The sequence below is a fragment of the Rhyacophila brunnea genome, unplaced genomic scaffold, assembly GCF_057557595.1.
Source record: "Rhyacophila brunnea isolate RB1 unplaced genomic scaffold, BYU_Rbru_1.0 scaffold_19, whole genome shotgun sequence".
Classification (NCBI taxonomy): domain Eukaryota; kingdom Metazoa; phylum Arthropoda; class Insecta; order Trichoptera; family Rhyacophilidae; genus Rhyacophila; species Rhyacophila brunnea.
Window position 1 is genome coordinate 30681881 of NW_028232848.1, and position 26220 is coordinate 30708100.

At 32.3% G+C, this 26220-nt stretch overlaps 1 protein-coding gene across 1 annotated transcript in view; it reads right to left on the bottom strand.

Moving 5' to 3' along the window:
- Window positions 1–16420: 16420 nt before the first annotated feature.
- The window catches only part of Ncc69 (sodium chloride cotransporter 69), a 135593-nt gene continuing 125793 nt past the window's right edge, over window positions 16421–26220 (bottom strand). The window contains exons 19-22 of the mRNA XM_085945873.1: window positions 25998–26212; window positions 24890–25004; window positions 22081–22235; window positions 16421–21592 (exon numbers count right to left, since the gene is read on the bottom strand). Coding sequence (XP_085801999.1) covers window positions 21348–21592; window positions 22081–22235; window positions 24890–25004; window positions 25998–26212 — 730 coding nt within the window. The 3' untranslated portion in view covers window positions 16421–21347. The remainder of the gene's footprint in view (window positions 21593–22080; window positions 22236–24889; window positions 25005–25997; window positions 26213–26220) is intronic.

The following is a 26220-nucleotide window of genomic DNA, read 5'->3' on the forward strand; positions in this document are numbered from 1 at the left end:
AAAAACAGTGAAAGTCAAGTTATCTAGTTGTAGTATTGAGATGACGATTTATATTATGAATGTAATGTTGTACAAAATGTTACTTTATAATAAATGGTAATTCGTTTATTATTGAATTCGGAGTGAATCATGGGTTTTTTCAAATTTCAATTTACCTCACGTGAACCTGATGAAAAGGTAGCAAACACATTGTTATGGTTTGATGTTTTTTGACACGTCATGTTCGAGTTCACTAATTATTTATGATATAATTATTTAATGTCAGCATATTACATTATTTATTTATTTTGCTCTAGGCTGCATCACCAAAATTATTGTTGTTATTCGGTCCTCGCACTAAATTGACGAACATAGATCAATGACATTAATATGGACGAATCATCTGGAAAAGAAAATGACACTCACTTTATTGTCGGGTCTGCCGAATGGCATAATCTGTTCTAACGCCATTACAATAAAGGTGATATTGCTATAAATTCCTGATGCTTTTTGTTGGGTCTGCCGAATGGTTCGGTTCGAACGGGTTCGCTCAAATGAACATTGATATTATAAACACTGTTCTAACGCCATTACAATAAAGGCCATATTGCTATAAATTCCCGATGCGTGATATCGCATAATTGAAATTGCGTGGCGTCTACCTATACATGCGCGAATTTACTTGCTAGCTACTGTATTGAGTGCGTCGTCCATTAATAATGTCATTGACATAGATAGATCCGGCAGGTAAGTAAAAATATTTATTTTTAGAAAAGGCAATGAACTTTGTAATATTTGTATAATATGTATGAAGGGTCTTATTTTCCTGGTAAGATTTTGGAAATACTGATAGAAGGTGCAGTTGTTAGATCCATGTAAAGTGTATGTATATAATGTTCCTCGTGTCAAGCCTATCAGGCACCATTAGCGAAGGGTGCACGATTAGTAAATGCGCTCCTAGACATTTTCAATGATGTACTTTGCATTTTGTTTTGAAACTGTATTTTTCTATATAAAATTGTATTTTTTTTTCTCAAAAATGATATTTTTCTATATTAAATTGTACTTAAGTATGTTTTGATTTTTGCTGTTATTATTATTATCATTGTTACTATATTTTTTTTCTATATTCTCTTCTTCTCTCTTGTGAGGCTAATATTTGACTTATAATGTAAATCTCATGCTGTGTACGTCTTGAATTTAGATTTGTTATGTCCACAATGTTTTGTATTCTAAAATAAATTAATTACTTAATAAAAAAGCTGGAAGTAGCCCTATAACATAGATACACTTTTGTATACAATACATGGGATGATATTGTGCAGAAAATTCAACCACCTAAAAAGTGTAATTACATTCTAAATGAGATATTTTCGAAGTCAACGAAATATCTAAATATTGGGAGATTTAGTCATGTAGCATTGCAACTTCTGTTGATTTTATATATTATTATAATATTGTCTGATTTGCTCAATATTTTATGAATAGTTTAAGGCTATATAATACCACAGTTGAGGCATGGTCTAAAAAGATCGTAGCTAGGCGATGCGCGGATTGCGGGTCACGGGTGCAAATGACGCATGCCGAACGAAATATAATTTGTCATATAATTCCAACATGCGTCCATTTAATGTTCTTTTTATTGTTTTATTAGTAACAATAATAATATATTCATTGACATGTTTTATTTTTCAAGTAAGTGGTTAACGTTTTTAGTCATCTGTACACGATTTGAGAATTAATACCCCCGTCGCCATCACGAAACAAATTTACGTGTTCCCAGCTCGACGTTCTCTCTCCGAATGCCAGCGAGTCTAAAATTTCGTCGCGCCTATAGTTGGAAAATATTTGCTGTTTCACTGATGTATCGTCTTAAGGGGGGACATGCTCGTCGAAGGTCAAAATTGAGTTTTTATTGTATTTTTAAACCATGATCCTGGACACTCCTTAAATGTTGTAGATAATCTATTTATATAATTTTGAAGCCTTATTATCTTTTATAATTATTTTAAACATTTGATGACTGCATAAAGTATTTTTGTTACATAAAATAGTATTCTTTTAAACCTCTCGCTCTAATGTTTTAGAATATAGTCATATTTCGGTACATAACTGTGCAGTGGTGTTAAGATTTTTTACATTTATTAATTTTTAAACGCATTTATAAAACCATAAGCATAATTTATTACGAGATAATTTTTGTAAAATATTCACGATAAAAAATTATATTGATAATCTCTGTGATCCCAAATTTGACAAGAATTAGGCATTTTATTATTCAAAAAATCGGCAAGATTAACAAATTTGAAGATGATTCTAAAGATATTTATTATAAGATATGTCTTTGACCATTCAAGTGTGATAAACATCTTATGAATAATGATTGCTTTATAATAATTATTGACCTAAGAATAAGGTAGTGTTTTTTTGAAATACGCCATTTTTTTTGTCATTCCCCAGTGGTTAAGCTACAACATACGGCCGTAGCCATAAATTGACAAACTATAATTAAAGTAGGGAGTAAAATTATGTTAACGCGCGTGTTTGAACATGTACCTAACCGAATTTTTTTTTATTTTTTTTTAAACGGTACATGTTCAAACACGCGCGTCAATATCATTTTACTCCCTACTTTAATTATAGTTTGTCAATTTATGGCTACGGCCGTATGTTGTAGCTTAACCACTGGGGAATGACAAAAGAAATGGCGTATTTCAAAAAAACACTACCTTATTCTTAAGTCAATAATTATTATAAAGCAATCATTATTCATAAGATGTTTATCACACTTGAATAATCAAAAACATAGCTTATAATTAATATCTTTAGAATCATCTTCAAATGTGTTAATCTTGCCGATTTTTTGAATAATAAAATGCCTAATTCTTGTCAAATTTGCGATCACAGAGATTATCAATATAATTTTTTATCGTGAATATTTTACAAAAATTATCTCACAATAAATTATGCTAATGGTTTTATAAATGCGTTTAAAAATTAATAAATGTAAAAAATCTTAACACCACTGCACAGTTATGTACCGAAATATGACTATATTCTAAAACATTAGAGCGAGAGGTTTAAAAGAATACTATTTTATGTAACAAAAATACTTTATGCAGTCATCAAATGTTTAAAATAATTATAAAGGATAATAAGGCTTCAAAATTATATAAATAGATTATCTACAACATTTAAGGAGTGTCCAGTATCATGGTTTGAAAATACAATAAAAACTCAATTTTGACCTTCAACGAGCATGTCCCCCCTTAAGGAATATGAAGGTTTTTTTCTATTTTAGTAACATTTTTGCATTGTTTTTGTGGTTAAATTCGGTTTTTTTTTACAAAATGTTGTACGAATCTTGGGTGTGTGATAGTAACACTTTGTAAACTTGAGCCCATCATTCAAATTCATTGTATTCCATGTAATAGTTTTGGGTCATTGTAAAACTTTAGCCAATGGAAAATTTAGAAAAATAATCAAATGAAACTATAATACTTATTTTTTCCTAATAAATAAAAACATGTTTAACAATACTTGTTTTACTTAACTAAAAATATTGGGTACATGGTGGCCGCGCGGCTTAAGCGTTGGACTATAACGCCGTGGGTCCCAGGTTCGGATCCTGGGTCTGGCAAGTACACATATTGTTTTTCAATTTGTGTGAGTCAGGGTATTGACCTAATAGGTTGAGCAAGTGGCTGACATACATTTCTCGTAAAAAAACAAAATCTGTTAATACAATCCTCTACCCTGTGGAGGCCCATATGATCCTATGAGAATCGGACATGGTCGAAAAAAAAATTCAGCTCATTATTTTGTTCGAGTTCGATTTTATATATCAATTTTCATGTAGTAGAAGAATAATTTGGGCCAAAGTTACCCCATGCTACAGTAAGTTAAATTTAATATTAGTTTTTGTCTAACTTAGGTGCATATATAAAATCTTGGCGCAATGATCTCATTATAGCTGTTATATGAAAGTATCTTTTGAAAATTATTAATTATGTATGTATGACTTTTGAATGTAAGTAGTCCATTTTCACTTTAAAATATAAATAAAATATGATCCAAGTGACAGATGGTTATCGTCGTTTATGCCAGCTTTTCAGTCGGTTAACGTTGTAAGTTATAGTGATTATCGTATGGACTTACGCCGTTTAACCACTGTCCGATGGATGGACGTATTCATATTATTATAAATGACCGCGATTTGAAAAAATAGATGCATAAAATGACTATGATTTGACGATAATTTGGCCTCAATTAATTAGAATACATCTGATTTTAAAGATGCGTTGAAATTTGAATTTAGAATTGACTTAAAAATGGAACAACTCTTTATATTTTGGGTATCAGTGGAGTAGAAATGATTTTATTCTGACACGTTCAAAAATCTGTTTTAGCAAAAATGAAATCAATTTTAGAACGTTTTAGCTGCATATTCCATTTAAGAGTTTTTTATGTTACCTACTAGAGATCTATCATGACTTCGTCCGCAAGAAATAGGGAAAGAAAAGTAGACAGACAGATATACACGATGAAGATATAGACTGATTTGTATAATTAACCGTTCGATTCGTTTATTCTATAATATCAATTATAAATTACACAGCACAAACTACAAAACCCTTTAACTATCACAATAACAATATAAAATAATATTTTTTTCCGACACGCCTATTTGTAATTGAGCGAATTTGTAAGAGAAGCTTTTACCTACTTCCTGAAGAGTTTCTTTCTGCTAAATGAAATTAGCTTGAAATATTTTTAATCTTCTTTTCAGGGAATAACTTGAATAACTGATGCCATTGCTGAGTCTTTTGAGTTTTTAGCGATCACATCATTAAAAGATTTCAACAAATTAAATTCTTCATACATCAGGTCTATATCTACTTCTCCACCACTCTTAACCTAAACGACTTATTTGTATTTGTTAAATAATTGTGGTCTATTTTTGCTTAAAAAGCAGTACGTCTCGCAAAAATCGGGACGTTTGTCATCACTGGTCGAAGGGCTATGTTGCGATGATTGAACCGTGTAACCAAACAATAATAATCTAGGATTTGAGGATGACTGCTCTAAAACGGAACGCCAACTAGAGGAGATCAGGAGATCGTGCACCACGTTGATTACGATTTAGTATTAATTACAACATCATAGAAATTCTGGGTGACCACGCCACTGCCTGTAATGGCTACTTTTGAATACAATTGGAATCATAAGGCAGATCGCTCCGGCGCGGACTTAATAAGCTCACCGAAAATAATGACGTGATTTGTGCAGTTTTCTTTTATCTCAATTTAATTCATGTGTTGTTTTATTGCTTTATGATCCGCCATATGTGCCATTCCATTTTATTGGTCTGCTTTCTATATTTCAGATAATTTACACTTCGTAGTCGTTTTGTGCTTGGGTTGTCAAGCTCTTATAATTCTTGGTTGGTTATTATAATACCTATACTAGCTAAAGTACCCGGCATCGTAAGAAGTTGCTTCGTTGATCGATATAAGTAAGTACATTTATCTTACTTAACAAAACAATAATAATTATACTATTCAATATTAAAATATCTGTAAGTATCTACCATATAGGCATACAACACGTTAAAATGAAAATAATTCTGACAGTTAATTTAAATAAAAGAACATCAAAAATCCAATCCAAAATATGCAAACGTTATCTGTCATGAAAATTCAAAATTAGAATTGGCATGAAAGGTAATTTGAACGGGTCCAGGACGATTTGGCGCCGGGACAACTGGACGCCACGCAATTCGAAAATAAATAGACGTTAGGTACTTATAGGTAAGTACTTAAAAGCTAATAAATTTTAATAATGGTTTTATAAATGCTTTTAAAAAATAATAAATATACAAAATCTTAACACCACTTCACATGGACGTAGTGAAATATGACTATATTCTAAAACATTAGAGCGAGAGGTTTAAAAGAATACTATTTTATGTAATCAAAATACTTTATGCAGTCATCAAATGTTTAAAATAAATATAAAGGATAATAAGGCTTCAAAATTATGTAAATAAATTATCTACAACGTTTAAGGAATGTCCAGGATCATGCTTTGAAAATACCATAAAAGCTCTATTTTGACGTACGCTGAGCATGTGGGCCGTTAAAATATATTGTATGTAACATTGATTTTACTGGGAAGGTATGTATAAAATGCTAGCTTGTTAATTTTAACACAAATCATTCTAGCTATTTTATGAAAAGTTTTAATACTTTAAATATAAAAGTATTGAAGTGCATCTTTCATAATCTCGCTAGATGTTCCTATTGTAGCACTACACGCCCCCTTAAAACAAAATTATACTTACAAGACATCTCGGTATCTTGTAGATTTTCGATTGGACCATAGTGAAAAAGTAAGAGTTATTTTAATTTATTTATTATCTATAATTTTACAATATGAATCGCTATTTTGAAATATTTTTTGTGCGTTGAAATCTCTTTGCGAATTAAATGAATTTTCATACGGAACGAAGTACCTACTATTTTTATTTATTTTGCGAAAATTGTTCGCGCATGATCTTCGATTCTTTCCATCACTATTGGAATTAAATTATTGAAGACAATCTTGCATATATTTTGCATTATTGTGACATTTTAAATTTTAGTTGGCGAGTTGGTACCATCTAGCGATACATTTTGGGAGGCTTCGAAAACAAGCCGGAGCTGGCATTTGGAGTTTAAAAAAAATGGAGTTATCTCCAATAGTTTCAATTTTTTTTCATACTTTAAGAATTGCAACAGAATACCTGCCGAGAACGAGGCTGGCTACATCATGAGGCTGACAGGGCTCTATCCTGGGGGCTCGGGCTCCACCACAAATTTACTGCGACCTGCGGCCAAACAAAAAGATATTAACGATTTTAAATATGTGACTGTGCAATGCAATTTCATACGGAATACCATTTGGGTGTGGGTAGAGTTGGGTATTTCCCGAGAAAATCTCAATCTCGAGATTCGGGATTTCCTGAAATGATGAAATTTTTAATTCTCGAGATTCGGGATTTCCAGAAAAAAAATTCTCGAGATTTATCGAGATATCGGGAAATTTAAATAAAAACTGTAAAAATCCTAAAATCAGTGTATAAACAGACAGATTCCAAAAAAAATATGATTTTTTTACTTATGTAAGAAGACAAACAAAATAGAAGTAGGAAAACAAAAATAATTCAAAATATTACCTATTAAAATAGAATTTCAAAAAACACAGACTGTCAATCGATGCGTCTGTCAATTGCGTCGCTTTTGAGACACAAAATTCCCTGATGTTGCAAAAATTGCGCACATTTTTAATCGACACTTGCTTATATTTGTTAAATGCCCATATCAGTCTTTGAGCGTTTTGTGTTTTCTGTCCACTTTTTTCATATAGAAAATAGTTTTTTTCAATAATAATAAAGAAATCCCGAATCCCGAATAAAGATTCTCGAGATCCGGGATTTTCCGAAATGTTAAAAATTTCAATTCTCGAGATTCGGGATGGAAAATCGCAAAAAATTCTCGAGAATTCCCGTCGGGAAATTCCCCAAACCCAACTCTAGGTGTGGGGTACCAGGGTAAAAGTGGTTAACCATCGATACCAGTGGCGAAGGGTGGGGGTAGGTTGTGGAGATCCGACATAATTAGTAGGTACAGACTAAACTTTGTCAGTCATACGTATTTGTTTTCATTGAACTAAAAAAAATACAAATTGCAGATATTGTTGATTAGTTTTAAAAATTCAATTAAACCCTGCCTAAACAAAACCATAATAGATAAAAAATATTCTTTTATCTATAAAATATCTAAAAGGATGTATGATTAAATGGCATAATTTTAAATAGATACCTAGATTATTTCGATTATTTTTTCAACATTTTCTATAATACTTATGTATCTATGTCTCTGAGGTGTTTTAAAATAATGTAAGTTCAATAAAGAATGTTGTTCGCAACTCTTGTGAATTGTTCGTTGATTAAAAAAAATAGTTTATTAAATAATTACTTACTTCACAGTTTTAAAAGCACTGCCGCATACGATAAGGTTACTATTAGTACTAATATATTGTATTTGAATAATAGCAAGTATTTAATGAGTTGGGTGAATGACTAACAACCATTCCTCGTTAAAAGGTCTGTTCATTCTGTGGAAACAAAAATATGCTTCACTTGACGAAGATCGTATTTAATTTATTTACAATTAATTTTCTTATCGAAATACGCAAACCATGATGGTAAAACAGATGGCTCATTGTTATCCAATTACAAAAAGGGGCGTTTTACCATTCCAGCTATGTTAAATACCTACTAATGCTATGATTATTACTCAATATAATATGTTCACATTGTACCTATTCATTTATCAGGAAAAAATTTAATATAGTGATTTTATATAACCACAAACTGTTATCATGCCATATTTATTATGAACTAGCTAGCAATAAGTGACTGAAGTGGTCAGTAGCACGCTTAGTGGCGTACTGACTGATTTTAGGCCCCCTATGATAAAAATAACAGTTTCACGTCTACAAAATCTACTAGGAAAATAAATATGTAATTATTGACTGTTAAAAGGACTTAATGTTTTGTTGAGAATATGCTATCTAGTGTCAACTTGATTGGAGACAGAAGTATTATTGTGATGGGAGACTTTAATCTAACTTCAGCGCGCAGCGGTGAAAGGGTCAACAGTGACCTGGAATTTATGTGCGCTGTTTTTGGATTTTCTCCGTACAATGATATTTCTAACTCTAGTAATGGGCTTCTGGATAGGGTATTCAGCAACATCAATTTGTCAGTTTCCCGATGCATGTCCCCTCTTGTACGAGATGATGACTATCATCCTACTTTGGTTTTTGTGCTCAGGTTCCACATGAAACCGATCGGTGCAGGGGATGGAAGTTCGAAGGTGGCTACTTTACTCATTAATGAATGAAGTGGATTGGAGTGAGTTGCTCGGGATTTGTGATGTGAATGAGGCGGTACAATTCTTTTATAATACTGTATATAATGTGTTTGACGAATGTTTTTCATCCATGTCGTGGTGGAAGGCGATACCCGAGGTGGTTTTCTCGGGAGATTGTTGGGGAGATTCAGATCAAGCATTACTATCACAAAGCTTGGAAGGCTGAGCATAGTCAACGCGACTATGAAATGTTTAGCCTTTATCGCTTGAGAGTGAGGCAAGTTGTTCGAATGGCCTATCGAACATATTATATGGAATCGGTAGAAGATTGCATTCGTGAAAATCCCAAATCGTTTTGGGATTATATTAAATCATTAAGAAGGGATGGTGGGTATGCCGATTCGATGAGTTGGAAAGGCGAAGAGGTGACCGGACATGGAGTGGCAGAAGCATTTGCTGGTCACTTCAGGTCTGTTTACGCAAGTAGTATTCCTTATTTGGATGTTGCATCCACGTCGAGACAGCCATCATGCGGTGCCCAGTCCATTGATATTTTTCCCGTTGATGAGAGTGATGTGTTAAAATTTATTAAAAAAAACTAAAAAATACTCGCTCTTTGGGACCTGATAACGTGCCTACATATTTTTTTAAAGGGGTGTGTTGATTTTGTCAAAGGCCCACTTGCATATATATATATATATATATATATCATCTTACAATGGAGACAGGTATCTTTCCGGAAACGTGGAAGATGTCAAAGGTTACTCCAATCCATAAGAGTGGTACAGAGTTATCAGTGGAAAACTACAGGCCGGTAGCTGTTCTCTCTGCACCAGCAAAAGTTCTGGAGATGATTATGCACAGCATGATTTCTTCAAAAATTGAGTCATTTATAATGAATGAACAGCATGGATTTAGAGCAGGCCGATCAACGGAAACCAACCTGATGGTATTCACTGATTATGTGTCGTCAGTACTAGATAGAGGCAGCCAGGTTGACTGTTCTTATAATGATTTCTCAAAGGCATTTGACAGAGTCGATCACGATATTCTAATGGAAAAACTCCAACTAATTGGATTGTCTGATCGATTTCTCAGGTTATTCGGAAGTTATTTTAAGAATCGTCAACAATACGTATCGTACGGCCTTTATCAGTCACAGACATTTGAAACATTTTCTGGTGTGCCTCAGGGCTCAAACTTGGGGCCATTGCTGTTCACGATTTTTATAAATGACATAGCATTGGTAATTAAAAATGCTATGCTTTTGTTGTTTGCTGACGACTTGAAATTCTTCATGGAAGTTGTCACCTTGGACGATTGTCGTCAACTCCAACTTGATATAGATAATATATTAGATTGGGGCAGGCGTAACAAACTGGACTTCAATATTTATAAATGCAATGTTTTATCGTTTACTAAAGCCTCACGAGTATTGTTTTTCCAGTAATCGATGCATGGCAGAGTTCTCTCGCGAATATCATCTGTAAGAGATCTTGGAATTACGTTTGACGGTAAACTGACGTTTAGTGGTCATATAGATACCATTTGTAAAAAAGGCGATAAAGATGTTGGGCTTTGTCTTGCGTACTTCCCGGGTCTTTTCGGATGTTACGGTACTAAAAATTCTCTATAATTCCTTAGTTAGAAGCAGACTTGAGAGTGGGTATATCGTTTGGGCCTCGCATCAGTTGAAGTACGGCCTTATGGTGGAGAGAGTCCAAAAATTTTTAAGTCTCCTTTACTTTCGGCTGTATGGATATTATCCGTGGCTCTATCCGACTAATTTTCTCTTAGGGATGCTTGCATACTGTAGCTTAAAATTTAGAAGGGATCTTTATTTAGCTACATATTTTTTCAGACTTATACGCGGCGTAAATGTGAACTCTGCCATTCTTGGTGGTGTTGGCTTGTGTGTCTCTGATAATTACCTTAGGAATCGAGGGCATCCGTTGTTTGTTCTCCCACGGTGCAGAATTAACCTGCTATTAGTAATGGCAATTGGGAGGGCAGTAACCATGTTTAATGAAATCGCTTCGGATATTGATATATTCCACTTACGTGAGGGTGAATTTAGGTGGACGTTGTTTTGATAAGTTTTTAAGATAGGGTCTATTAAAGTTCACTCTGTGTGCTTCCATCTACTTTTATTTTGTTATTTATTTTCTTATTTTATTTCTTATTTTATTACTTACTAGCTGAAGTACCCGGCTTCGCACAGGGTCGCTTCGTGGTTATATTTATCTTAGATATTTAAAAAATAATAAGAGGTAATTATTTTTTTAATATTAAAATATCTGTGTAATATATCAATATGAAAATAATTCTAATAGGAGTAAAGGTCAAACAAAAGAACACTAAATTAAAATCGAATCCAAAATACGCAAACGTTATTAATGTTATTAATATGCACTAACAAACCAAAATTGGATTAAACGAACTTTGTATTTTATATAATACTAATTTAGAAACCTTTGCAGGTGTGCGCACAACAACTTACAAAAATTTCATCGCAATCAGATGAATGGTATAAGAACGCATACGAATAGAAGAAGATAGAATAGATGAAAAAGAAGAAGAAATGGTTGCCTCAATTCAGAAACCTTGGCGGGCGTGAGCACAATACTTGATCAAAATTTCATTGCAATCGGATGAATGGTATAGGAACGCATAAGAATAGAAGAAGAAGAAGATGGTTGTACTAATTCAAAAACCTTTGCGGGCGTGCGCACAACAACTGGTCAAAATGTCATCGCAATCGGATGAATAGTATAAGAACGCACACGAATAGAAGAAGATAGAATTGAAGAAAAAGATGAAGAAAATAGTTTTATCAATTCATTAACCTTTGCGGGCGTGAGCACAACACTTGATCAAAATGTCATTGCAATCAGATGAATGGTATAGGAACGCATACGATTAGAAGAAGATAGAATATAAGAAGAAGATGGTTGTACTAATTCAGAAACCTTCGCGGGTGTTGGCACAATTACTGACGAAAGTTTCATCGCAATCGGATGAATGATATAGGGACCATACGAATAAAAGAAGAAATAATGAAGAAGAAGAAGAAGAAGAAGATGGTTGTACTAATTCAGAAACCTTTACGGGTGTTACCACAAAAACTGATAAAGGTTTCATCGCAATCGGATGAATGGAATAGGAACTCATACAAATAGAAGAATATAGAATAGAAGAAGAAGATGGTCGTACTAATTCAGAAACCTTTGCGGGTGTTATCACAACAACTGACGAAGGTTTCATCGCAATCGGATGAATGGTATAGGAACCATACGAATAAAAGAAGATATAATGAAGAAGACGAAGAAAATGTTTGTACAAATTCATAAACCTTTGCGGGTGTTAGCACAACCACTGACGAAAGTTTCATCGCAATTGGATGAATGATATAGGGACCATACGAATAAAAGAAGAAACAATGAAGAAGAAGAAGAAGAAGAAGAAGATCTAATTCAGAAACCTTTACGGGTGTTACCACAAAAACTGATGAAGGTTTCATCGCAATCGGATGAATGATATAGGAACCATACGAATAAAAGAATACATATATAATAAAGAAGAAGAAGAAGATGGTTGTACAAATTCAGAAACCTTCACGGGTGTTGGCTCAACCACTGACGATCGGAATCGGATGAATGATATAGGGACCATACGAATAAAAGAAGATATAATGAAGAAGAAGAAGAAGAAGAAGATGGTTGTACTAATTCAGAAACCTTTACGGGTGTTACCACAACAACTTATGAAGGTTTCATAGCAATCGGATGAATGATATAGGAACCATACGAATAAAAGAAGATAGAATGAAGAAAAAGAAGAAGATGGTTGTACTAATTCAGAAACCTTTACGGGTGTTACCACAACAACCGATGAAAGTTTCATCGCAATCGAATGAATGGTATAGGAACCATACGAATAAAAGAAAATAGAATGAAGAAGAAGAAGAAGATGATGATTTTTCTAATTCAGAAACCTTCACGGGTATGCATACAACCACTTACCAAAATTTCATCGCAATCGGATGAATGGTATAGGAACGCATACGGGACAGACACACAGACAGACAGACATACAGACAGACAGACATTCATTTTTATATATTAGTATAGCCTATACTCTTCGCGAAAGTGCAAGCAATAAGTTGACAAAGTTTTATTGCAATCGGATGAACGGTATGGCAGTGCATTCAAAACGAACAAACAAACAAACAAACCCACAAACAAATATTATTTTTTATATATTAGATTGTATTATTAACTCACACTTCTCTGTATTTTTATTTTTAAAAACACTTATTTTATGTCATGTCATGAACACTTTGAATTTATAATTTGTTATGTTCATTATAATATGTAAAATAAAGAAATTTGTTTTGATTAGATTTAACCCACACAAATCAAATTTTACAGGACGTACAAAAACTTTTTTGTTATGGTTTTCAGTAAAAATTTAAATATACCTACAATAAACATAAATCTTAATACAATGCTTACGGCCCTTTTAATTAATTTTGTAATTAACGTGTTAATTTGCATTTGAAAAGTAATTAGCAAAAATACAATTTTGTGCGGCCCGTAAGCTATGGGTTAAGTGCATCAAGAAATTATTTTGGTATTTTATTTTGCTAATCTGATATTAAGGGGGGACATGCTCGTCGAAGGTCAAAATTGAGTTTTTATTGTATTTTCAAACCATGATCCTGGACACTCCTTAAACGTTGTAGATAATCTATTTATATAATTTTGAAGCCTTATTATCCTTTATAGTTATTTTAAACATTTGATGACTGCATAAAGTATTTTTGTTACATAAAATAGTATTCTTTTAAACCTCTCGCTCTAATGTTTTAGAATATAGTCATATTTCAGTACATAAATGTGCAGTGGTGTTAAGATTTTTTACATTTATTAATTTTTAAACGCATTTATAAAACCATTAGCATAATTTATTACGAGATAATTTTTGTAAAATATTCACGATAAAAAATTATATTGATAATCTCTGTGATCCCAAATTTGACAAGAATTAGACATTTTATTATTCAAAAAATCGGCAAGATTAACACATTTGAAGATGATTCTAAAAATTTTTATTATAAGCTATGTCTTTGACCATTCAAGTGTGATAAACATCTTATGAATAATGATTGCTTTATAATAATTATTGACCTAAGAATAAGGTAGTGTTTTTTTTTAATACGCCATTTCTTTTGTCATTCCCCAGTGGTTAAGCTACAACATACGGCCGTAGCCATAAATTGACAAACTATAATTGAAGTAGGGAGTAACATGATATTGACGCGCGTGTTTGAACATGTACCGTTTAAAAAAAAATAAAAAAAAATTCGGTTAGGTACATGTTCAAACACGTGCGTTAACATAATTTTACCCCCTACTTTAATTATAGTTTGTCAATTTATGGCTACGGCCGTATGTTGTAGCTTAACTACTAGGGAATGACAAAAGAAATGGCGTATTTCAAAAAAACACTACCTTATTCTTAGGTCAATAATTATTATAAAGCAATCATTATTCATAAAATGTTTATCACACTTGAATGGTCAAAGACATAGCTTATAATAAATATCTTTAGAATCATCTTCAAATGTGTTAATCTTGCTGATTTTTTGAATAATAAAATGTCTAATTCTTGTCAAATTTGGGATCACAGAGATTATCAATATAATTTTTTATCGTGAATATTTTACAAAAATTATCTCGTAATAAATTATGCTAATGGTTTTATAGATGCGTTTAAAAATTAATAAATGTAAAAAATTTTAACACCACTGCACAGTTATGTACCGAAATATGACTATATTCTAAAACATTAGAGCGAGAGGTTTAAAAGAATACTATTTTATGTAACAAAAATACTTTATGCAGTCATCATATGTTTAAAATAACTATAAAGGATAATAAGGCTTCAAAATTATATAAATAGATTATCTACAACGTTTAAGGAGTGTCCAGGATCATGGTTTGAAAATACAATAAAAACACAATTTTGACCTTCGACGAGCGTGTCCCCCCTTAAGTCTTTTTTTCCACTTCACTTCCTTCTTTTCAAAATAAAAATATTATGCTAAATTTAGATAATAATTCGGCATTTGCAGTTTATATCCTTTGGACACTGTGTATTATTGGTCATGTACAATGTTATTAACCAGTAAAACCTATTTTGAAAAAAGTGAGGGTTAACTCTTTTTTCCTTTCTACAATAATATTTTCATTTTCTGATTTAATTTATACTTACCTATATTAAATTGTCTCCCAGATTCATTCAGTACTTCCGAGTACTTGCGTATGTTTTACTCCATACATTTTAACGTTGTGAATTACTGCTATATAATATCATGCTATCGTTCTCGCAAATATTCTTTTGCGTACTTACCATCAGAATTTCTCATGGCACGCGTGCTTTAGGTTCGCCATCGCTGAGTTAGGATACTAAGTCGGCAACCACAGAACAGCTAATAAATAGAATACCGATACGCTATATTCAATACACCGCATTGTGAAGCAGGCTTTTGAATGTGTGGGTGTCCTACGAAAATGAAGCACGCATTATGCACGTGCAATAGTGTGTGTAATACACCAACATTAAATGAGCGTAAATGCATAAACCGAGAGCAGTTTTCAGTATTAGACGTAAAACGTATTCTAGACACGTGTGTAAGTTTAACCAGGATTCTTCCTTAGTCGAGTCGGTAACCTGCTATCGCCTTACCCGTTGTGTATTTCATTTCTGAGTTCCTTGTCGGCAACATATACATTTTTACGTGATTGTTTATCTAAATAATTCATAAAGAAAATGGACAGCTGCTTCCCTGTAAAACCTTCCGCCGTAGGATATGGAAAAGCTAGCCAGATGGAGGGGTTTACAAAGCAACCACAGATGGCGTTAATGGGTAGGTACGCAGAAGTAAACTTTTAATACTGAAATTAGAGGTAGGTATTGTATTTCCATGTTTGGTTTTCTAGTAATGAATAATTTTATTCTTTTAATAAACAAAATTATTGGGTAAAAAAAATCATTTCAATGTACTTTAGTAGAGCAACTGAAGTAGGTATGTGGTAGTGAAAGAATTTGAAAAAAAAATCGTTCTGATTTGCGTCACCTTGTCTGAGTGCAGCTGCCATAAAAATTGAAACATTTATTTGTAGGTTATTAAATCATTAGTCATAGTAACATTTTTTTTCTTTTTCACTCACATAATATATAATTTAGCCTCTATTGGTCATAATTCATAAATAAGGCTTTCTTTCAACGGTGTTATCTCCTGAACTTGGAAAATAAATCTCAGAGCATAAATGTGTAACTTGCTACAACATAATCTGTAAAGCGAAATACTGCAAATAATGTATGCGGCCAGGGGCGGATTAACATAAAAGGTACGGTCAGAAACTGATAATTGTTTAGGACGAAAATAATGGTTTTTTTTTGTTTTTTGTTAATAAACATTTATTTTAGGTAGAGTACAGATTCAATCACAAGTCGCAAATCAATAATAGTAAACTTATACTTTTGCACATGATTTTTTTTTGTACTTAGTACACAATCGTTCAATAAAATACAATTGGAATGTCAATCGAATCAACATATCATTTACAAATGAAATTATAAATCTGCTGATATGAAATTAAACAATGATAAATTTGTGCACTTAAAATTGTTGTAGTGTAGTGATAATATCAATTATTATTGTATAGCACGTCATATTCTTGTAGATATGTTCACTTTTACCATCGGTTAATGACATTTTAATGTATTAATAGTTCTACATCGAAAATGGTCAGGAGGCTTATTCTTGCATGTGCAATTAAGGGGGCGTATAATAAGTTCAAAAGACATCTAGTGACAGAAATACAAGACGTAATTAAATACTAATTACAAAAAAAAACACTTTTAAAGTGTTCGATTTTTTATTATCTATTATTATAATTGATGAGAAGTTTTTAGACAAGCATTAATTAATTTAAAAAAAAAAACTATAATAATCAGTAACTTGTATAATTCATATTATGCTGTGGCTAGATGTCCTCGTACCCCCTACACACTCCCAATGAACAGTAGGAAAATAGAAAGTCAAATTGTGAAAATATAGTTTTCTTATAATTGTTGTACTAAACTAAATATAAAACAACAATAAACATACATCAATCTAGAAATTAAATTAATCTTAAATTATCTTCTAAAATACAGTGTATTTATTATAATTATCAATAATATTATAATGTTAATGTTGTGTAGTTTGTTTCTTATGTACCTACACAATGTTATAAAAATATTATATGAGTTATATTTTTTATCATATTAAATTTGTTCCCATTTATTCTCTAGAACATTTAGGTGTTTTAAGCTATTAACCGGTTATATGCCTTCAGCGAGTTTTCTCGATCTATGATGCCGTGATCGACAGGCATCACATACAAATTTCCAGACTTTAAACTCAAATTATTAGCCACTGTCGATTGATTTGCATAATCTAAAAAATTAAATACACGGTGACATCTGTTTGAATAATTATGAAATACCAAACCACAAGTTATCGGAATTACAGCGATTGTAGTAAGAGCTACGCTCAACATTCAACGTGTCGTTAAAAATCTGCGACCCATCAGATACTGCTATAGTAATATCGTGAGGCATAGAAAAGGTTACCATAATATCTCTGATGAGTGATATTTTATTGAAAGTAATATAAATACATGCTAATATTTTATTTTACCAATAGATGTTATAGTTATTTTCTAAATATAGTACTGAATTGTTCTAACAAACCCTAATATATTATTTAACTAATATTAAACAAAATAAATGTAGCTGCAAAATGAAATTTTAGATAAATTATAATGAACTCAATGACTTAGTCCATGGGTATTTTTTTATTAACATATGTACGTCTTATGACCTATGTAATATTTAAAAAACTGAAGCCGGTAAAATATTTTTAGTCATCCTAAAAGTAACATTCGGAGTATTGTATATACTTACCTATCAAATTAAAATAAGTAAAGTGAATTATAATTATATCTTAAAACCTAAATCAAACTATACCTAAGGGCTGTATGCATAGTACATAGTACTTAATTAAATAAGTCGGCTTATGCACTAGTCAGCCAATTTCCAGATAAATAAGAAATGAGAACTAATGCAAAACGATTAGCATGTGGCACTGAAGCATTGAAACAAAACTGACAAGACGCGCCCTTGTAGTTCAGTGTGTAAGGCACAGATTCGGAGGTTCAATTCTCGGTGAGGTTACAATGTACTCCCAATAATTAAGCTTTATAAACAAATATAGTAAATTTAGTTTCAGACAAACAAAGATTGTATTGAATACTGATTATCTAAGCAAACACCAATCAAAATGGAATGAATAATTTGCGAGCATTTAATCCGTTAATCGATGGAAAACTTTGTGAATAATAAATAAAAATAATGCTGGGAATAGTTTATCAATGATGCATGCATTTAAATTCAAGACGCTTAGGTATATAAACTATTGATTTATAATATGCAGTTTTTATACTTTTAGAAGCAATGTTTCCATATAACTCACTGTTTTGCTTATCTGTTATCTCATTTTCATCTATGCATAGCGTTCTTAATTCGTAAGTTTTATATAAACCATTGTCAACCATGCCACCATTCTATGCATCAGGCCCTAAGCAAAAACTTGTTTTTTTCTAACAAAAAAAAAACTAAACAATATAAATTTGTGTACTTTGCAAGAGAGTACCAATTTAAACACTGAGATTGAAATATTTTAAGGTACACTCTTCAAATAGAAATGAGATGAATGATTGTGCATATATTAGTAGATTATAATAATATAGCTTATTATAAAAAAACGAAAGAATACTAAATGTGAGATAAATCACTTCTACTTTTTATATCACATAACTTTTAAATTACCTAGCTATAAACTTAATCTATAAAAGAACATTTAAAATGTGTCACAAACGAGATAAATCAAACTGTCAAACAGTAAACTAACTTTAGTGCAATAGAAAAAAAAATACTTTACAGCGCACTAATAATTTGATTAATGAAGTAAATTCTATAATGACCTCAAGACAGAAAGGGTTCAAGCATCCCAAAATAATCATTTTTGTTGTAGTCTGAAGATAAAATTTAATAATAGTGTCAACCCTCATTTTTGTTAAAATTGAGCCGAACTTGCCATCTATGAAAATCGTCTATAAGGTGTTACTATAGTGCAACCACTTAACCTTAAAATTGCGCAAATTTCGATAACTTCTACTGCACACGAATTACATAGGATAAATTTAATTATTGTTACCATTATTAATTCCAACTGCTCTTACATGAAGTCGATTGCATAGTTTTTGCTCTAACTATGTAATATTTTCTGTTAAAACTATCGAACTTCACGCTTATCTGTTATGTTTATAAAAAATATAACTGACATTAAAAGTTCTGTCGAAAAAGTTGTTTTCTGAGTATCTTTTCTTTATCTTTTTTTTGTTGAGGTAACATAGTGTCAACCTCGAATTATTGGTGGCAGGTAAAATGCCAGATTAATGTATACAGGGCCGACTATATTTTGATACAAGGTATAGGTGCAGGTAAACTATTTTTATTTATTTAACGAATAATTCACAAGATTTAAGAATGTTATATGTTTTACTGAACACCATAATAATTGGTATGTTTCTGAGGTGTTTCCAAATTATGTAAGCCAGCACGATTTCAATGACTGAACACAGGGATTGACACTGTTATTCTGGGCCCTTCAAATAGTTTGTGATGACTCTATTCATTGTGAAGTATTAATGATAAATTTCCATTGTTGTTAATTAATTTTAATGAAAATTATCATAATTACAGATGCTTTTACACACCAAATAAAAATAAATTCAATAAATTCAATAATTTATTGTTAGATAGCGCCATAAAGTATTTTAATTAAATAAACATTCATACCTAAAACAACCTTATTATAATGATAAACAAAGTCTGATGTCAAATAACATGAGTATTATTTTATATCTCTACTAAATCTGTAACACAAGAAATGATTTCATCCCTAAGTATTGTTCTATTGATAATTAAATTAGAGAAAAATAAATAAATTTAATGTTAACCAAATAACATTGAACTTAGATTAACAAAACAGTACACACTTATTAATTAACATTCTAATTTTATTAACAGAAGTGTTTATTCCTAAAAATAATAAAACACAATGGCTGCTTCGGTGATAATAAATTTTAATTTAAACTAGGTTTATTAACATTTTTAAACAATGGGTGCATAATTCTAATATGTATTGTGTCTTTGATAATATTATTTTGACTCACAGGGAGTTTTTTTTGAGATTATATATTTGTCCTATCGAATGTTTTGACGATTAGACCAGAACGGTTCAGAAAAAGTCTTCACCTTTTTTGTAATTACAGTCGAACTCGGTTATTACGATCTCGGACATAGCGAGATCTCGGATGTATTGAGGAAACATTCGTTGTCATTTTAGTTTATGATTTTCTCCATACATTCACTGTTATAATGAGCATATACCAAGCGAAAATATCGTCAAATATTTTCTCAAAACTGTTAATGTGTCGATCGTTTAAAAACATTTCGACCCTAAGCAATAAAATCCGACCGGACAGGATGCCGCCGGGATCACATTACGTTTATGACACTAGTTAAGTGTCTAAGTACCTACCTAATTCGTGTTTTCGTTGACACTATTGAAAAAATATCCACGCATATGGTTGAAATAAGTAAAAAATCCAAGGTTTGTGAAATCAGTAGGTACCCACCAGCGTTCATTACAATAAACAACTTCTTTTGCAGTTTATGAATGCCATGCTTGTTTCGGGGATTTTTACGATGGTTTTCAGATTTTTTATTTTTGACTTTTTGTGTTATGTAACCGCTCATTTAAAAATACCTATTCTCCGATATAATGAGTAACGCTTCCTCGTAATAACTAAGTTCGACTGTATGTATATTTTTCTTCTCTCAAATATTCTGGAGATGCATATTGTAATTTTGCTAAAAAAGGAAACAAGTAATCCGCAAATCATTTGGGTATTATCAAATACCAATGAAGTTACAATCATTTCCCAGACCTTTAGTATTAATAAAAATCATAGCAATAACTTTTCCAATATCAATGATTGTATGTATGCAGCAATATCTAGTTAGTTCAAAATATACTCTATCGTGTGATATAATAATAATTTTATAAATTATATTATTTTATGGAGGGGTAAGATTTATTTATACATAATATTATAATTCTTAATACAATCAAAATAAAATGATCTGCGAAATAGAAATAAATCCGTTCGCATTAAACCTCCAAGGTGTCAATGGAAAATTCAATAAATTATTAAGGTACCTATCAAAAAAATTGAAACTACTACTCGCAGGCGATTCCACCGGGCACTTTCAAGAGTAGAAAGTGAGGACGGACGTGTGGTTTCCTCTGACCAGCAGGAAGGGAGGCATGTCTTTGGTGAGGACCTCCAGCCACGAGAGATAGAGTTGCGGCGGGACGAGCGACTTGCGGGGCATGGGCAGCGTCATCACTACCAGACTCGAGCTCATCGAGTGCTGCATGAGGAGTTCTCTCAGCCGCAGATGTCGGTATGTCTTGTCACGCACCGACAGCAGGTCTGCTTCCGTCACTGGCGCTGTGAATTTCAAACAAATATTAAACGTCTCTTGTGATATAAAGTCATGTACACACTGGAGTTGGCTACATCATAAAAAGAGCAGCTCAGCCCAAGTCACTTATTAAATCTCTGAATAAAGCGATACAAATGAATCTGTTAGCTTAAAACTCCTTTACAACTATTTATGGTAAAATAATTATTACATAATATGACACTTATAATAAATATTTTATGAGGTGGTCAACTTTTTCTCTGTGGATATTCATAGAATACAAACGCCAACCTGCTGTCGATTGATCATCTAAATAATGATTGTAAATTTTATGAAAACTTCTTGAATTATCATTTTCATGTTTCATCATACAAAGGCTCCATCTCCATATAACTCACTTTCTGAATCGATTAAAAAATATATCACTGAACACTTTACCCACATAGCATCTAAAATATCAAGTAGGTAATATAATAACTTTATATTTTTGTAGCAATACAATAAATCATCATACCACTATCGGGATCGTCGGGATTCTCCGGCACCAAGAAGTCGGCGATGAGCCTATCAAAGTAACTAATGGAACTGTCCTGGGGTTTCTTGGTGATGTCAGGAATGAGGGTCAGATCGGCATAGTCTATACGGAACTTCGCCAACAAAGATGCCATGCTGGAAATAAAATAAAATAAAAAATGATGATTAGTAAAGAACAATACATTGGTCGGACATAATGCTTGTGATATTGCAGACGTCACCAACGGCCTAATTAATAATTTTAATTAGTGGAGAGGTTTTTCTCTCGCGAGCAACACAAAAATGCTGCGGTTGGTACTTCAAGAAAGCATCCGGGTTTGATAAGTGGTGGGGGGAATCGATTGTTGGCTGGTCGATATCCGCTCTAATCCTTTCTTTTCTGGTTGAACTCCGACCCGAGAGGTCATGGAACAGCAACTCCGTGTAAATACGTAAAAAGCGGCGTGTAAATACGTTTTATTTTTATTATTAATTAGTCTAAGTTGTTTGTTTTAATTATAGCCTCACTCACATGTGGATATTTTGTTTAAACTAGGTTAAATTGCTGAGGATTAATTGTAGAAATATCATAGTTTGCAGACGGTAGCGCGTCTTTTGTCTAACGCAATTATTCGTTTATGTATTAAAATACCATCGTGTATGAACGGTGGTGAATTCCCTTCGGCGTTGCATCGCCATTATGTACTTTCGTAATTATTTGTTATTACGATATAGTACCATTGACTTTTAATTATAATTTTACATTAAATGCAGTGAGGTTAAATTATCACGGTGTTTCATTTAATTTAATTATTGTACCCTATATTATGTTCTTTTACGTTCTTTTCTTTCAGAGAAAATTCGTTGGCGTCCATTTCGAGTTCAACTTATCAATACTCGCAATTAATTGACCGATGCAACGGTATGACAAACACATCCGTCGGATACCATATGGCTCCGACGGTCCTTTCCGTAAAGGATTGGAATTCACCAGAGAGATAGTGCGAAAACTCAATACCCTGAGCTAGCTGTGCCTGTTATCCACATAGGTTGGATAACAGTGTTAATGGATCGTAGGTTGTATGTGGCCTAGTGTAAATTCTACTTAACATGCTTTACAAAAATTTATTCTGTATGGTCAGCATATCACCGTTGGAAGATCTTTTAAGATAAATAAATTTAAAATCACTACAAATTACAAGTAGTCGAAAGAAAATTGAGTTTTGGACAACTTTGTTTGTGAATTTCTATGTTTCTGCTTCTGCGTGAAATTTACAAGTTCAGTGGCGTCGTATAGTGACATATATTCACATAAAGTAGAACTAACAGTCTCAGTCGATAATGAAGTATTCGTTATGAAAACAGTTGACATAAACTGACGTTAACTGAACTTATATTATGTATTAAGGAGGAGTCGATATGAAACCTTTCAATTAAGCAGTTCACAAATAATATCTCAATTGAATAATCGTTCCTTGCATACTGTTTTTGTCCGTAATATACATAAAACTTTTAAAATAATAAAGCCATACTATGTACCATATAATATTAAAATATACATGAAACAATAAACAACCGTAAAAACAGTTCTGTATTTATTAATCAAATGTATCCATATAAAAAAAACTAAACTTAGTAGTTGAACTGAATACCTAAAGTTGATAACACTTATATTGTGATTAATTTGGAACATTCAACTCATCTCCCGTTTACATACCCATGCCACAAGAGCTACAATTAACCCATACTTCACAGTTTCAAAAAGTATGTGTTTTTCTGTGTTGTGAAATAGCCCAGTCGCACATACAAACTCATCTTGACTGCAACACGTCGAATAAATTTATTGAGGTATATTGTTGTCATTCACAAAACACATGTAACTTAATGCACTGTCACACATACCTAGTGTCAGTGTAATATTTTGGTAGTAAAAACCTTTGTTTGTCGCATGTCACTTGACATGGGCCGCAGGTAGAATAGCAAAATGTTGCATCGGTTCATGTATAGATACACTGTCTTTCATTTGATTCGGCTAGCTATGCGATTTCACTGTCCCGGCATGGTCTCAGCTTTCTAGTTCTAACATTGCTAGAAGTTTTGATTTATGACCATGTCCAAGTCAAGGCAATTTTCTATGTTCAACCGGGCATAGTCTTACCTCAGGATGTCATATCAAATGGTTTGACTTGAGTAATGTTTAATTTTATAAAAAGGTCTGAACTTTGAATTTGGAAAGAATTTTAATATTTGAGAGGAAACTTATAAAATAAAAATTTTTTCTTGATAAAATAAAAATTTTCTTGCGCGTGAACATGATATGAAAAAAGATCCAACATTATATTATTTTGTCCATGTTGGAAACATTAAGACGATACATCAGTCAAACGGCAAATAATTTTCAACTATAAGCGCGACGAAATTTTGGAATCGCTGGCATTCGGAGAGAGAACGTCGAGCTGGGAACACGTCAATTTGTTTCGTAATGGCGACGGGGGTATTAATTCTTAAATCGTGTAAAGATGACTAAAAACGTTACCCATTTACTTGAAAAAGAAAACATGTCAATGAATATATTATTATTGTTACTAATAGAACAATAAACAGAACATTAAATGGACGCATGTTGGATTTATATGACAAATTATATTTCGTTCGGCATGCGTCATTTGCACCCGCGACCCGCAATCTGCGCATCACCTAGCCACAATCTTTTTAGACCGTGCCTCAACTGAGGTATAGCCTTAAATGAGGAAGTTGCTGATTTATGATGGTAAAATAGTAATATAATATTGTGATGGTATCAAACTTACTTTCTCTGCTCAAACTCCAATTCTGCTTTCTTATTGGCTAGTGTGAACACTCTCAACTTGCAAGATTGCCAATTCCTTCGCGTTGAAATAATGTAAGGCAACAGTAACGTCAAACCTAAACGAGAAAAATATTCCATATATGTAAATCAATGTAGTTATTTCAATAAAATAATAATTAATCATAAGTGTAAGTATAATGTGTATTAAAAACATCGAGTGATGGAATTACGGAACATGCAATTAAGGGGGAGTATGATGTTAATAGCAGTGGCGAAGGGTGGAGATAGGCTGTTGAGATACGCCATAAATAGTGCACATTAAACTTTTTTAGTCATACATATGGTTTTTATTGAAATAAGACTAAAATTAACAGACGGTATTGCTTAGTTTTTAAAAATCAATTAAACCCTGCCTAACATAATTGTATTGGTGTATTTTGGGCGATACTACAAAATTGTGCACACTTTTTCAATCATACTTATTTATTTTCATTGGATTAAGAATACATATTACACATATTGTTGGTCCATTTTTTTAAATTCTTTAAACCCTGCCTAAGCCAAATTATAATAGAAAAAAATATTATTCTATCTATAAAATATTCAAAGTTATGTATGATTTAATTGCATAATTTTAGATGTTTTATAGATAGACGAGTATTTTTTGACGATTATAGATTATGGCTTGGTTTTCGCAGGGTCTCATTGTATTTTAAAAACTAACTAACACCATCTGGAAATTGTAGTCTTATTTCAATGAAAATAAATACGTATGACTGACAAAGTTTAGTGTGCACTATTTATGGCGGATCGTAACAGCCTACGTCCACCTTTCTTCTCTGGTTCATAGCGATATCTAGTAAAAGAATAATGAGAAATATGAAAATTCATACAAGTGTTGGTTTAAGTTGGTGTTTAAAAACATTAATAAAAAAAAACATTTAAATTCAAAGATAAATTTATAATTTAAGAAAACTATAATTTGATACAGTTGCTATAGAAATTATTACTAGTAGATGGACAACTTTAACAAGAAGCATGACGGTGATGATGTCATGATATCAGTACCCATTACACCCACTATAAAGTAGAAATAAATTGTTTATTACCTCCGTCATCGTATAACCACCATACATCGATTGTGGCGTTAGCACCGTGTTTTCTTTGGAAGTACGTGAGAGTCTGTAGAGTGCTCTTGGGGAGTTCACTGCCGTCTGCGGCTCGGTATTGCGACCACCGCCTTTCTTTGTTGTTAGAGTCGCTCTTCCCTCCGACAGCTTCCACCACAGCATTCACTACATCGGCCATCTTGGACCCGTGTTTACTGAAATA